Genomic DNA, 12199 nt, shown 5'->3' on the forward strand with positions numbered 1-12199 from the left:
TGCAGATGACACTGTCATTTACCGTCTTGTAAAGTCATCAGATGACCAAAGTCAATTGCAAAATGATGTAGGTAGGATATCTGTGTGGTGCGAGGAGTGGCAATTGACCCTGAATAGAGAAAAGTGTGAAGTTATTCATATGAGTACTAAAAGAAATCCGCTAAATTTCGATTACGCGACAAGTCACACAAATCTGAAAGCTGTATCTTTGGCTGACTACTTAGGGATTACAATAACAAATAACCTAAACTGGAATTATCACGTTGATAATGCTGTGGTTAGAACAAACCATAGACTGCCACTCATTGGCAGAACACTTAGAAGGTACAACAGACCTACTGAAGAGACTGCTTGCACTACACTCGTCCGCCCTAATCTGGAGTACTGCTGGGCGGTGTGGCATCCACATCAGGTGGGACCGACGGATGATATTGAAAAAGTTCAAAGAAGGGCGGCTCGTTTTGTATTATCGCGAAATAGGGGAGATAGTAGTGTCACAGACATGATACGTGAATTGCAGTGGCAATATTTAAAACAAAGGCGCTTTTCGTTGCGACGGGATCTTCTCATGAAATTTCAATCACCACTTTTCTCCTCAAATTTCGAAAACATTCTGTTGGCACCCACCAACATAGGAAGAAGTAATCATGACGGTAAAATAAGAGAAATCAGAGCTCACACAGGAAAATTTAAGTGCTCGTTTTTGCCAGCCGGGGTGGCCGAGCAGTTCTAGGCGCTACAGTCCGGAACCGTGCGACCGCTACGGTCGCAGGTTCGAGTCCTGCCTCGGGTATGGATGTGTGTGATTTCCTTAGGTTACTTAGGTTTAAGCCGGCTGGAGTGGCCGAGCTGTTCTAGGCGCTAAAGTCTGGAACCGCGCAACTGCTACGGTCGCAGGTTTGAATTTTGCCTCGGGCATAGATGTGTGTGATGTCCCTAGGTTAGTTAGGTTTACTAAGTTCTAGGGGATTGATAACCACAGGAGTTAATTCCCATAGTGCTCAGAGCCATTTGAACTATTTTTTTGCTCGTTTATCCCGCGCACCGTTCGAGAGTGGAACGGTAGAGAGAGAACTTGAAGGTTGTTCATTGAACACTCTTCCAGGCACTTAACTGTGAACAGCAGACTAATCTCGTGGATGTAAATTTATATGATTAGGCCGCAGTTCACACTTAAGCAAGCACGGCTCGTAGTTAAAGGCCCTGAGAGGGCCCCAAAATACACTCTAAGAAGAAAACATACGTAAAAACGACGTACCAAGAAGGATTATTACCTGAATGGGACGGAAATCGGTAGAACTGGCGTACATGCACCAACAAGCTAATAAATGATTACAGTTGAAGAAAACAATGGATGATTAATTCAAGAAAAAGATCTTCACAAATTGAGCAAGTCAATAACGCGTTGCATCACATCTGGTCCTTATGCAAGCAGTTATTCGCCTCGGCATTGATTCACAGTGTTGTTGCAAATCCTCTTGATGGATGTCGTCCCAAATTCTGTCCAACTGGGCCGGCTGGGGTGGCCGAGCGGTTCTAGGAGCTTGTCTGGAACCGCGCGACCTCTACGGTCGCAGTTTCGAATCTGCCATGGGAATGGATGTGTGTGATGTCCTTAGGCTAGTTAGGTTCTATGGGACTGATGACCTTAGAAGTTAAGTCCCATAGTGCTCAGAGCCATTTGAATAATTTTTTTTTTTTTTTTTGTCCAACTGGCGCATTAAATGGTCGAAATCGCGAACTGGTTGGAGGGCCCTACCAATAATGCTGTAAATGTTCTCGACTCTTCAGTGAGAGCCCATGACAGTCCTTGGAGAGTCTGTGGGTGAAGAGGACGACCACCAACACGTATGTCAAGCGTATGGACGATGTGGTTTAAATCAAGACTTGCTGGCCAAGGCTGAGCTTGGCAAGCACGAAGACAGCCAACAGACACTCTCACCATGTGCGGGCGGGCTTTATCTCACCCAAATGTATGCACAGGATGGCTTGCTATGAAAGGTTGTAAATATCTTGGACGTACCGCAGTTCTGTAATGGTGATGCGGATGACAGCCAACGGGGTCCTGCTATGAAAAAAATGGCACCCCAAACCATCACTCCTTGCTGTCAGGAACATGGCGGGCTACAGTCAGGTTAATATTCCACGCTGATCAGGGCGTCTCCATTGACGTCGTCGGCCTGCTATCTCATTGAATGGAGTTGAATTGTTTTCAGTGGTGAATCCCGCTTCTAACTGAACCCCGATGACCACCAATGAATACCAGCAATGAATACCAAAACGACTGACGCCCGCCATACTGCCCGACATCTACCAGTGATGTTCTGCGTTGCCATTTCTTTACAAAGCAGAGCCCTTCTTCTTGTCATCCACGGCATCCTTACAGCTCAACCTTACAAAAAATTTGGCACGACATCCCTCTGGACCCCCCCCCCCCACCCCCCCTATGAGCCATGAACCTTGCCGTTGGTGGGGAGGCTTGCGTGCCTCAGCGATACAGATGGCTGTACCGTAGGTGCAACCACAACGGAGGGGTATCTGTTGAGAGGCCAGACAAACGTGTGGTTCCTGAAGAGGGGCAGCAGCCTTTTCAGTAGTTGCAAGGGCAACAGTCTGGATGATTGACTGATCTGGCCTTGTAACAATAACCAAAACGGCCTTGCTGTGCTGGTACTGCGAATGGCTGAAAGCAAGGGGAAACTACGGCCGTAATTTTTCCCGAGGGCATGCAGCTTTACTGGATGATTAAATGATGATGGCGTCGTCTTGGGTAAAATATTCCGGAGGTAAAATAGTCCCCCATTCAGATCTCCGGGCGGGGAACACTCAAGAGGATGTCGTTAGCAGGAGAAAGAAAACTGGCGTTCTACGGATCGGAGCGTGGAATGTCAGATCCCTTAATCGGGCAGGTAGGTTAGAAAATTTAAAAAGGGAAATGGATAGGTTAAAGTTAGATATAGTGGGAATTAGTGAAGTTCGGTGGCAGGAGGAACAAGACTTCTGGTCAGGTGACTACAGGGTTATAAACACAAAGTCAAATAGGGGTAATGCAGGAGTAGGTTTAATAATGAATAGGAAAATAGGAATGCGGGTAAGCTACTACAAACAGCATAGTGAACGCATTATTGTGGCCAAGATAGATACGAAGCCCACACCTACTACAGTAGTACAAGTTTATATGCCAACTAGCTCTGCAGATGGCGAAGAAATTGAAGAAATGTATGATGAAATAAAAGAAATTATTCAGATAGTGAAGGGAGACGAAACTTTAATAGTCATGGGTGACTGGAATTCTAGTGTAGGAAAAGGGAGAGAAGGAAACGTAGTAGGTGAATATGGATTGGGGCTAAGAAATGGTAGAATTTTGCACAGAGCACAACTTAATCATGGCTAACACTTGGTTTAAGAATCATGATAGAAGGTTGTATACATGGAAGAATCCTGGAGATACTAAAAGGTATCAGATAGATTATATAATTGTAAGACAGAGATATAGGAACCAGGTTTTAAATTGTAAGACATTTCCAGGGGCAGATGTGGACTCTGACCACAATCTATTGGTTATGACCCGTAGATTAAAACTGAAGAAACTGCAAAAAGGTGGGAATTTAAGGAGGTGGGACCTGGATAAACTGAAAGAACCAGAGGATGTACAGAGTTTCAGGGAGAGCATAAGGGAACAATTGACAGGAATGGGGGAAAGAAATGCCGTAGTAGAAGAATGGGTAGCTTTGAGGGATGAAGTAGTGAAGGCAGCAGAGAATCAAGTAGGTAAAAAGACTAGGGCTTGTAGAAATCCTTGGGTAACAGAAGAGATATTGAATTTAATTGATGAAAGGAGAAAATATAAAAATGCAGTAAATGAAGCAGGCAAAAAGGAATACAAACGTCTCAAAAATGAGATCGACTGGAAGTGCAAAATGGCTAAGCAGGGATGGCTAGAGGACAAATGTAAGGATGTAGAGGCTTATCTCAATAGGGGTAAGATAGATACTGCCTACAGGAAAATTAAAGAGACCTTTGGAGAAAAGAGAGCCACTTGCATGAATATCAAGAGCTCAGATGGAAACCCAGTTCTAAGCAAAGAGGGGAAAGCAGAAAGGTGGAAGGAGTATATAGACGGTCTATACAAGGGCGATGTACTTGAGGACAATATTATGGAAATGGAAGAGGATGTAGATGAAGATTAAATGGGAGATAAGATACTGCGTGAAGAGTTTGACAGAGCACTGAAAGAGCTGAGTCGAAACAAGGCCCCTGGAGTAGACAACATTCCATTGGAACTACTGACGGCCTTGGGAGAGCCAGTCCTGAAAAACTCTACCATCTGGTGAGCAAGATGTATGAAACAGGCGAAATACCCTCAGACTTCAAGAAGAATATAATAATTCCAATCCCAAAGAAAGCAGATGTTGACAGATGTGAAAATTACCGAACAATCAGTTTAATAAGCCACAGCTGCAAAAAACTAACACGAATTCTTTACAGACGAATGGAAAAACTAGTAGAAGCCGACCTCGGGGAAGATCAGTTTGGATTCCGTAGAAATACTGGAACTTGTGAGGCAATACTGACCTTACGACTTATCTTAGAAGAAAGATTAAGGAAAGGCAAACCTACGTTTCTAGCATTTGTAGACTTAGAAAAAGCTTTTGACAATGTTGACTGGAATACTCTCTTTCAAATTCAAAAGGTGGCAGGAATAAAATTCAGCCGGCCGCGGTGGTCTAGCGGTTCTGGCGCTGCAGTTCGGAACCGCGGGACTGCTACGGTCGCAGGTTCGAATCCTGCCTCGGGCATGGGTGTGTGTGATGTCCTTAGGTTAGTTAGGTTTAAGTAGTTCTAAGGTCTAGGGGACTTATGACCTAAGATGGTGAGTCCCCTAGTGCTCAGAGCCATTATTTTTTTTTTTGGTAAAATACAGGGAGCGAAAGGCTATTTACAATTTGTACAGAAACCAGATGGCAGTTATAACAGTTGAGGGACATGAAAGGGAAGCAGTGGTTGGGAAGGTAGTGAGACAGGGTTGTAGCCACTCTACGATGTTATTCAATCTGTATATTGAGCAAGCAGTAAAGGAAACAAAAGAAAAATTCGGAGTAGGTGTTAAAATCCATGGAGAAGAAATAAAAACTTTGAGGTTCGCCGATGACATTGTAATTCTGTCAGAGACAGCAAAGGACTTGGAAGAACAGTTGAACGGAATGGATGGTGTCTTGAAGGAAGGATATAAGATGAACATCAACAAAAGCAAAACGAGGATAATGGAATGTAGTCGAATTAAGTCGGGTGATGTTGAGGGTATTAGATTAGGAAACGAGACACTTAAAGTAGTAAAGGAGTTTTGCTATTTGGGGAGCAAAATAACTGATGATGGTCGAAGTAGAGAGGATATAAAATGTAGACTGGCAATGGCAAGGAAAGAGTTTCTGAAGAAGAGAAATTTGTTAACATCGAGTATAGATTTAAGTGTCAGGAAGTCATTTCTGAAAGTATTTGTATGGAGTGTAGCCATGTATGGAAGTGAAACATGGACGGTAAATAGTTTGGACAAGAAGAGAATAGAAGCTTCCGAAATGTGGTGCTACAGAAGAATGCTGAAGATTAGATGGGTAGATCACATAACTAATGAGGAAGTGTTGAATAGGATTGGGGAGAAGAGAAGTTTGTGGCACAACGTGACCAGAAGAAGGGATCGGTTGGTAGGACGTGTTCTGAGGCATCAAGGGATCACCAATTTAGTATTGGAGGGCAGCGTGGAGGGTAAAAATTGTAGGGGGAGACCAAGAGATGAATACACTAAGCAGATTCAGAAGGATGTAGGTTGCAGTAGGTACTGGGAGATGAAGAAGCTTGTACAGGATAGAGTAGCATGGAGAGCTGCATCAAACCAGTCTCAGGACTGAAGACCACAACAACAACAACAACATCCCTCTGGAGGATGCCCTAGAACTCAGTCAATCCGAATACGAATTACTGCCGGCGTAAGTGGCAGAGGTGGACCAACACGTTATTGAGTTGCTCAGTTTCTGAAGTGTGTTCTCTTGAATAAATAATCCAACGTTAATCATGAGTTTGTCTGCATATGTACATCACGTCTACCGGTTTCGTCCTATTCAGATAATTCCTTCGATGGTACGTCATTTTCTCTGTCGTAGGGTGCACCTGTTAAAACATATTTTTCACAATTTGATTACAGAATTTAAATTATCAGGACACTTCTCGAACATTTCCCATATGAATTTACCAAGCGACTGTTTACGTTTTTCGAACATTTGATGTCGACTGACGTTTTTGTAACAGGTAGTAGCTACTCTTTAGGCTGCGCCTTCAAATGACGGCTATCTCCACGCCGCAGAGCTAGGGGGGGGGGGGGGGGGTGTCTTCTGCGGAGTGGAGATTTTATGGGCCTCTCGAAGGTTCATTTCTTTCAGCCTGGTTTTTAGCAACCTCCACGTGACTTTCACATTCCGCTGCTTCGCGGCCGAAAACTTTTCTCTGGGCGTCGTGCGTCATTGACTGAAGATTAACGTTTATGCTCTACAGGGGTAGAATACAGTTTTTTGTTTCTGGCGCTGTCAGTTCTACGTTCTGAAGGAATGGTGTTCTAAGCTGTAGACGTCTCGCTAGAGCGCACTAGAATACAGTGACGTATGTGCACAATCGACGGAGAGTTTCATGAATGATTCGAAGAATATGCTCGCGAAACCTGTCAAATTACCTTCAATTATTTATAACCTTCTTTTTTGCTAACCGCGACTGCTCGATAAAGTGCATTATTACCGTGTTTCTTTTTGTGAATGTATTATGCTTGAATTTTTGTGGGTTTTATTTTATCGGCAAAAACTGTAGCATACTTTGAGTCTGAAAACAGCACAATATGATTTCAGTATGCATTTTATTAAGTAAATGTTTGGGTCATGGGTTTAGGATAACAGTGCAGGAACATCGTGCACGCAGACCCAACATAAAAATCAGTAAAAACATAAACAGTTCAAAGCCAAGCAGGGGCATTTATATACTTTCAGGCGACCACTCGTCACATTTTTAGCTACAAAAATCCTGTTTCCCAACATTTTAGTACAAAAACCCAAGCTGAAAGTGACACTTTTGGAGAGCTCGTTAATGTAAGGTTTCATTTAAACTGCATATTTTCTTAACACTGTCGTATAAATACGGAAAACAGCAGATGTGATATGTTGGCTTCACAAACATTTACATCAACATAGAGGCTGCTCGGCTTGCTTCTGTCAACTATTCACAGAAAATGCCCCGTAAAGTCACGGAACATCACTATTTTGTCACGAAAACTCATAAACACCGCGGAATGGATACACACGATAAAAATTACACCTCTCGTGTACGGAATTGAAAACACGAAAGCCATTAAGCGTGCAATGAAGATAAAACTCTCCAACACGAGTCTTTTTAGCACGGTTTATTGCGATGAAGTGTCGGGATATGTGATGATCCCACCGGCTAAACGCGCTGCCTATAGAGCTTTTCTTGACGTGAGCTTTTCCTGTTATCTATTAGTGTAGTATTTGAAATTAATTACATTCTGAATATTTTTTAGAAGAACCTGGCACCAAAGTTCCGGTAGTAAGTTTGGTAGTCATCTCCAATACGGAAATCACGAGCCGCGCCTTCACTTAAGTGTTTGGCAGGAAGTTCATGAAGCCACTCTCAAAATATTTCTAAGACAGTTACACTCGCGAACAGCACATGGAAAAAATTAGCTCCTACTTCTTGCCGTGCGACCTATTATTTCTCTCATTCCTGTGTAGGTGGTAGACAATAAAATATTCAGGTAGACGTTGCGAACACTCTTCCCGCTCATTCTGCGTCTTCTATAGCAAAGAGTATTGAATTATTTTTTAGGCATGCCAACTAATGATTTTATTTATCGCGAGAACTAGCTTGGGGGAACCAGTACGAAACATATTAAAATCTCTTTTTGAATAATAATCATACACAATTTAAATAAAGCGTAATTAATAAACAATAGTATTTATAGCAGCCGTCCGCACTACATTCGTCTTTCTCTACGTGCGTTCACCCTCATACATCTAGCCATTCCTTCCTCTCATGCCGTTCTAGACTGTGTTCTTGGATCTCTGCTTATCAGAGGGCAGAAACGTTCTGTTAAAAAAAATATTTTTTTCCAAAAATTGGCATTGTTTTGAACAGCAGGGCGTAATGTGAAACTATTCTGTCTCAGTACTCAATATTTCTCTCATTCGTAAGTGACCACTCTTTTTCAACCAGTTTATGAGCGCAAGATATATTGATACAAAATTTTAGATCGGCAGGTTGTGCAACTAGAATGAGATCTAACGGATAGGCCGCTGTTGGATGCCGCACAACTGATAATAACCATGTCGAAATGTTTTATTTAAAGGTACTTAAACATTTGGGTGCGTATATTTGACCTAAAACCCTGAAGTTGTAGCTCTTGAAATTCTATTCAGGAACGCTTTTTTCCTAGTACGAACATTTTATATTCCGAAATAGACACCAATGGTTCTTTCTCTTATTGATTTTGATTCCGTTATCTTTCCCCAGTCTCCCACCTGCATACTTTTTCCTGCGTGGTTTTCTCACTTAAGCTTAGTTCATCTTCTATGATGTACTTACTAAAAGATTTCTTTTACGATTTTGATATCTCCAATGGATCCTCCTCCAGATATCATGTAAACTAAAATAATGAATGTTTGTTTCAAGAGCATGGTATAGTTCAGCGTGAATAAACATTATATAACAGGTGTGGTCAAACAAAAAATCTTATACAGCATCAGATTTGTAAGCCCTATCTTCGTAATAATTTCACTTACAAACAACAAGATTGTCAGATCGTTTTAGGACATTTATAGAGGGTGATTCGAACGAAATTTAAGCCATACACATACACATACGCAAAAAAGTACATGTCTTAAATGGCTCCATTGAGGTTATCTTCTTCTTTAAGGTAACAGTTTAAAAGAGAACGAGTTAGGTTATCATTTGTTAGATTATTCTGCTTGTTCAAGATATCTTAGAGGTTTTTTAACTATATCATAATCTGCGCGATCTAAATACCTACCGGGAAAAAAGAAATACAACATCCTCAAAGGAATGTGTTCAATGGCACCAGGGTACAATATGTGCGACTGAGTGGAGCTGGTGATAAGAGATTCATCTGACATGGTCATATGCGATCAAATGGTGCTCTGTAGGCCTATCTGTCCCCCTCCTGTTTTGACTCTGTAGCCATTAACTGTGCTGAGTTTAGTGCTGAACAGTGCCTCCAATATTCACTCTAGAGTACAGCTAAGTCTCATCGACGAGTAAGTACTCCTGTCTGTTGAACAGCTTCGATCATTTCAACGAACCCGGTAGAAGCCGGATGGTCATATCGATGGATTAATGGACATGATGGTTAGAATGTATCGGAGGTGTGTGGCTGCTTCCAGCAGTGGTCAGTGGAACATTCCCACACCTGTAGACCAGGTTCTGGACGTCCGCGTAGTATACACGCACGATGAAGTCCAAGAATGTTTCGAGCAGCAGTGGCCGACTGACAGGGCACATGCTGCACCTGCTGTACCATTAGGGTTCATTGGGAATGGTCTGCTTGTGGCAGGACTGAGGTCACATGTGCCTCTGGCCAGATTATCATTGACGACACGACGCCACCAAACATGGCTTGTCTGGTGTCGTCGAAGAGTTGACTGGAGAATTCAATATCGCTCTGTTGTCTTCAATGATGAGGATAGGTTCTGTCTGCTTGCTAGTGTAGGACCTACTGGCATGACATAGACCTGGTGACCTGCCCATCCCAGCGTGCATTTGTCTACGACACACAGGTTCTATTCCAGGCTTCATGGTTCGTGGTTGCCATCTGTTACAACTCGATGTCTCATTTTGGTTTTCTGTAGGTTAAAGTGATAAGGCCGTCATCCGTCTGCTAATGCCATTTCTTTCACAGGAAGGTGATGTACTTTTCTAGCACGATGCAAGAAAGGAAACGACTCTTCGTGATGTACAACAACTTCCCCGTCCAGAAAGATCGTCAGATATCTTTCCAATTGAACACGTATGGGTCATGAAGAAGCGGGAATTTATTCTCTAACACGTGCATAAACCATTATGTAAACGCAACGAAAGGTGCAGCATACTTTGTGTAGTCTGCCGTAGGATGCCATTCGGTAACTTTATGACTGTCTGCATACACGCCTACGTTGTCGCCAGAAGTGCACTGTGTACTTATGCGACTGTCTGTACTCCCTTTACTGTGACATGTGTGTTCAATTGTTCTAAATTTATCACCTTCTCCTTCAGTGATGATCTACCTGTCAACTCACTTGTCGGTAAAATGACGTGTCTTTGAGGGTGTTGCATTTTTTTGGGTAGCGTAGTGTTGACTTTAACACGTAGTTGTTAACCTATTTCTGTGTTAATCGTTTACTTCAAATGCTAGAATGTCAGAATGGCAGATATTTTATTCACTGGCTCTTGATTTTCCTCGAAAAGTAGTTAGAACTGGAGTCGCCGGTTGACGGGATAGCGCTGTTTCCTTGTACCGCTCAGCTACTTATAATGAATGTCAAATACCTGATCTTGTACTCATCGTGGAAGCACACCTCTATGATAGTGATTTGCAGTTCTCTTGCGTCATCTGTTGTTACTATGTTTTGCAGGCCAAGGATGGGTCGGCTGGAGGAACGACACCCGCGGAGGGCAGCCCGTCGAGATTAAGTTCGAGTTCGACAAGGTTCGTGAGTTCAACGCCGTGCACATATTTTGCAACAACCAGTTCACGAGGGACGTGCAGGTGAGTGCGTGAACATACCTGAACTACCTACATTGCGTTACCCGCTTTAAGTCGTTTCCTGTCTCTGAATTCTTGCGACACTTTGCGTCGCCCGAGCGCCAGGCGACGCGCTTTGTCGACTCAGAGATGACAGTCAAGTCGTCCTGGGTTCCAGTGCAGGTGTTCTCGGAGGCGAACGTGCTGTTCAGCGTGGGCGGCAAGATCTACGAAGGCGAGCCCATCACCTTCACGTACATGGAGGACCGCATCTTCGAGAACTCGCGCAACATCACCATCAAGCTGCATCATCGCGTGGGCCGCTTCGTGAAACTCCGGCTGCACTTCGCCAACAGGTGGATCATGATCAGCGAAGTTTCTTTTGACTCTGGTGAGTAACTCTTACACATGCGCCATTGTAAATATCTACTCCAAACGCTCCCATGCACACATCAACGAAAGTTTTACCTCATCCCGATATGTCGTGCAGGTGTGTTGCTACTGTGACAGTCCCCATGTCGATCGGAAGGTCGTGCCTGGCATTGTTTGGAAATTACCATCAGCACTACCTACGCGTTGACCACCACACTTCAGCGAAGCGCAGCATTTCACTTGAAATGAAGCACCAGCAGAGACGCATTAGAGGCGTCTGTGGCACAGCGAAGTGAACGTCTATCACGCCAGGGAGGACAGTGGCGACCAATGATCAGGTTCGCATCACCATGTTAAGCGCAATAGCCTTGTGAAACAGGGAAGTTGTTCAACGTATGACCCTGCGTCAAGGTTATGTGGTGCGGATATGATGTGGTGCGCTGAGGACCTACGCTGCACAGGCCGTGCACGTTGACAGGTGCACAAGATGACAGATACCTATGATTTTTAAGTCAAAGGAACCGTGATGTGAGTGTTTCAGAACTGAATTCGGCGTTCGAGGAGGTTTCAGGATTTCGCGTTTCGCATCAACTTGTTGGGAGACGATTTCATGTTGCGAATTTGTATTCCCATCGACTATGGCGACGATGACGTCGTACACCAAACACCATGGACAGCGTTACAGATTGACAAGAAATAATGCAGAGTGGACGTCCCAGGATTGAGGTCGGGGATTGTTTAAGGACGAAACTCGGGTCTGTTTGTACCCTGATCATCGCAGACAACGTGTGTGGAGACAACTCGGTGATATCGAACGACTCCAACACCGCTCTCAAACGTGCAACAGGATAGTGGTGCTGTAATGTTCTGTGGTGACGTTACATTGAGCCACCGTACACCTCTCGAGTATGTTGAGGACACTCTCGCTGCTCTACGGTACAGGGACGAAATTCTGCAATGAATACTTGGACCAAATCGCCCACATGTTGGTGACAACTTCATCTTGATGGAAGATCACTCACCTGTTCTCGTAAACAT

The 12199-nt window shown here is 43.7% G+C and overlaps 1 protein-coding gene across 1 annotated transcript in view; it reads left to right on the forward strand.

Annotated features, from left to right (window-relative positions):
• The window catches only part of LOC124796183 (discoidin domain-containing receptor 2-like), a 136072-nt gene that overhangs the window by 68323 nt on the left and 55550 nt on the right, over positions 1-12199 (forward strand). The window contains exons 6-7 of the mRNA XM_047260273.1: positions 10680-10813; positions 10973-11180. Coding sequence (XP_047116229.1) covers positions 10680-10813; positions 10973-11180 — 342 coding nt within the window. The remainder of the gene's footprint in view (positions 1-10679; positions 10814-10972; positions 11181-12199) is intronic.

Source organism: Schistocerca piceifrons, chromosome 4 (assembly GCF_021461385.2).
Source record: "Schistocerca piceifrons isolate TAMUIC-IGC-003096 chromosome 4, iqSchPice1.1, whole genome shotgun sequence".
Taxonomy (NCBI): Eukaryota; Metazoa; Arthropoda; class Insecta; order Orthoptera; family Acrididae; genus Schistocerca; species Schistocerca piceifrons.